Genomic DNA, 2,842 nt, shown 5'->3' with positions numbered 1-2,842 from the left:
AATGGTCCAAAGACAGTTATTCTCAAGAGCTTTGGTCAAGTTTGGTCTCCAAGTCAAACCCCTGGCTCTTGCCGGATCCCAGCTGCTATGTATGTTACTCTGGGCTTAGATCCTGGCAACAGTTGTACATGCCTTTAATTACTCCGGGGAATAGCACATCCTTTTTATACATTCAAGCACCTAGCACATGTGCTTGCAAGATGAGACACAGGCAGGGAAAAAATCTCAACATTAACAGCATAATTAGAAACTCAGGTCCCATGATCTCAGTTAACTGCTAAATCAAGCATCCCTAATGTCAATATCCATTCCAGCACAATTCAATTATAAGATTTTTATTAATTAAACTTCTACTAATAGCTTGGCATGAGCTTCTGATAGAGAAGGATCCTGTATAGCAGCTGACTGGAAAAATCTTTAGCATTGTCAGATTACCGGGTTCATTTATGCACCAGTTTAAGGACTCTTGCCTATTATCCTTGCCAGAAGACTGCTCTTTGCCTACAATAACATCTGTTTTGCCTGCAATTTATTTTCTGTTTCCAATGCTCTGACAGCCTGGGTAGCTAGAAAGGGGGCAGCACAGCAAACCTAATGGGAGCTCACTGCGCAGAACTGTGTTCAGGGTCCTGCCGTCTGCTGCTTCCAGGCATTTCACGCATCGGAGGAGTGGAGCTCTCTGTACTTCCTATGCTCATACAATCCTGGCAGCTAAGCTCATCTTCCACAGCCTCTGTCGACAGGCAGTAATTCGTAACACCATGGAGAGCATGCACGCTGTCCTTCTAACTGCTGCTGTTTGCTTTCTCTGTCAAGGTGAGTGAACCTTAATTTGTTTATTCTTTGTTGGTGAGGGGGGGGGCATGAAAAAGTGAACAGGAGATGACTTTGGTGCAAATTATTTTTAAGAAGTGCTGAAGCTCACTCCAAACTAATGGATAAATGTACAGAATCTTAGTACAGCTCTTTTTGTTACATAGTTTGTTGGGGTTTTTTGTTTTTTTTTTTTTAATTTCTCCTTGTAAAGTAGTTAAGTAGTCCTGATTCAAGATGCCAAACAGGACACACAAAGAGATTTTAGCATTAAGAAGAGAAAGCACCTTACACGTAAAGGTGCGGTTTTTACATATTGTAGAGAAGACCACAAGAAAGTGACAATATTAAACAGCTTTAAATACATGCTGCAAACAGCGCACCTTCTCTCTGCAGATATGGAAAACACCAAAACATTTAAATTAAAAAAAAACAAAATTAATACACTTCTCTAGATACAGTGGATACTAGATTTAATTAGAGTGCTGGTGACATGTAAAAAGGCAGACAATTTAGGATTGACTATAATAGAGAGTCATTAAGATCTAGCTTTAAAATTATTTTCCTAAAAGATTTAGGAGTATTTATTCCACGAAATTTTGATCTGAAAGATATATCAATAAATGGTAAATGAGATATCAATAAAAAATATATCAATAAGGGCAATGCTAGCAGTTAAAAAGTGTGAAAGAAATGTGTTCATTTTTTATCCCACGTGGAGAAGGTGCTGGCATGGGGACCCATCAGAGTCCTTTCATGGTGGGGGGGAGGGGGAAGGGGGAAAAAAAAAAAAAGAGGTTTTAGCTGGATACAGTTTCGTATGAGGGGGATCCTCTTGTCTTAGGGAGAGGGGAGCTCTTACAAAGATCAGAAAGTAACACCTGCTTCGTGAAACGCTACAGATCAGTCACCTGCAGATATTTCTGCCTCCCATCTCTTTCTCTACTGAAAAACAACTGCCTGGCAAAAAATAAACATGTCCTTGCAAATATCTGTAGATTCATATTTGTGTTTCAACGGAGCTGTAGAGTATGTTCAACAGACTTCAGTTCTGTGCCTTTGCCAAATTCGCATAGTGTCATCCACCTGACAAAACAGGTCTTTTTTTAGTTTTCAGGTGGAGTGCTTGAGGAAGTGTCGTCCAGAAGAGAGTTTAAGAAAGAGTCCCCTAAAAATAAAAGGCCATTGGCTTTTAAATAGCATCCAGCTGTCAGGATGGTTATTGCCTAGCTAGCTCCACGAGTAAAAAGGTAGTTTGAAATACAGGCTCTCACACCTCATCCCCAAACAGTTGAAAGACCTTGTTGTTTAAGAATTTCAGTTTGCAGCTTTTCTGTCGGCCACAGGGCACCATGAGCAGCAGTTATCAGCGGCAAAACAGACAAAAGGAATATACTATAAATAAAAATTACTTAGAATAATAAATGGATAATTAGCACATTTCTTTGAATGTGCTGAAAAGTCTTTGAATACAATGATTAATCAATTTTTAATCCTTTTTTTCCTATTTTAACAAGCAGGCTGTTATCATCACTATAATCATGCAATCATGACTCTGCTAGAAAGCAGAGTTCTCATTTCCTGGGAATCCTCCTATTGCAAAACGCTCTGACAGCTTACAAGCGGCCTGGTCTGTCGGGTTACACTTTTCCCTTCCTCTGCTCCACACCCCTGCAGCTTCGTCAGGTCTAGGGGATTAGGTTTGTGAGGGGAAAGTGCTTCTGCACCTCCAGTTCTTCAGTAACTCCCTGAAACGATTTTTTGAACCCATTTGCAGAGACGTATGTGAGAAAAACTCTGCCATAGCATTGCCTTTCATTGCTCTTCTCCCAGCCTAAGCGAATGCCAGTCATGACACACTACTACCCGCTTACGCGAGGCTTGGCCTTTCCCGACGCATCACACCGATGCTAAGCAGTTAATACACAGCAAGACGGGTACCAAAAGCGGCATCGCCCCCCACTCCGGCCAAGCCTCCCCACACGGGGTGCTGCTGCCTCTGAGGCTGCGCCTGCCCCCGCGGGCGCCC

At 41.8% G+C, this 2,842-nt stretch overlaps 1 protein-coding gene across 1 annotated transcript in view; it reads left to right on the top strand.

The window, feature by feature from the left end:
- Positions 1-761: 761 nt before the first annotated feature.
- The window catches only part of CHRNA3 (cholinergic receptor, nicotinic, alpha 3 (neuronal)), a 7,924-nt gene continuing 5,843 nt past the window's right edge, over positions 762-2,842 (top strand). Inside the window, exons 1-3 of the mRNA XM_009330108.1 lie at positions 762-816; positions 1,386-1,393; positions 1,505-1,539. Coding sequence (XP_009328383.1) covers positions 762-816; positions 1,386-1,393; positions 1,505-1,539 — 98 coding nt within the window. The remainder of the gene's footprint in view (positions 817-1,385; positions 1,394-1,504; positions 1,540-2,842) is intronic.

Source organism: Pygoscelis adeliae, unplaced genomic scaffold (genome assembly GCF_000699105.1).
Source record: "Pygoscelis adeliae isolate BGI_AS28 unplaced genomic scaffold, ASM69910v1 Scaffold298, whole genome shotgun sequence".
NCBI lineage: Eukaryota > Metazoa > Chordata > Aves > Sphenisciformes > Spheniscidae > Pygoscelis > Pygoscelis adeliae.
This window is presented reverse-complemented; position numbering and strand designations above follow the sequence as displayed.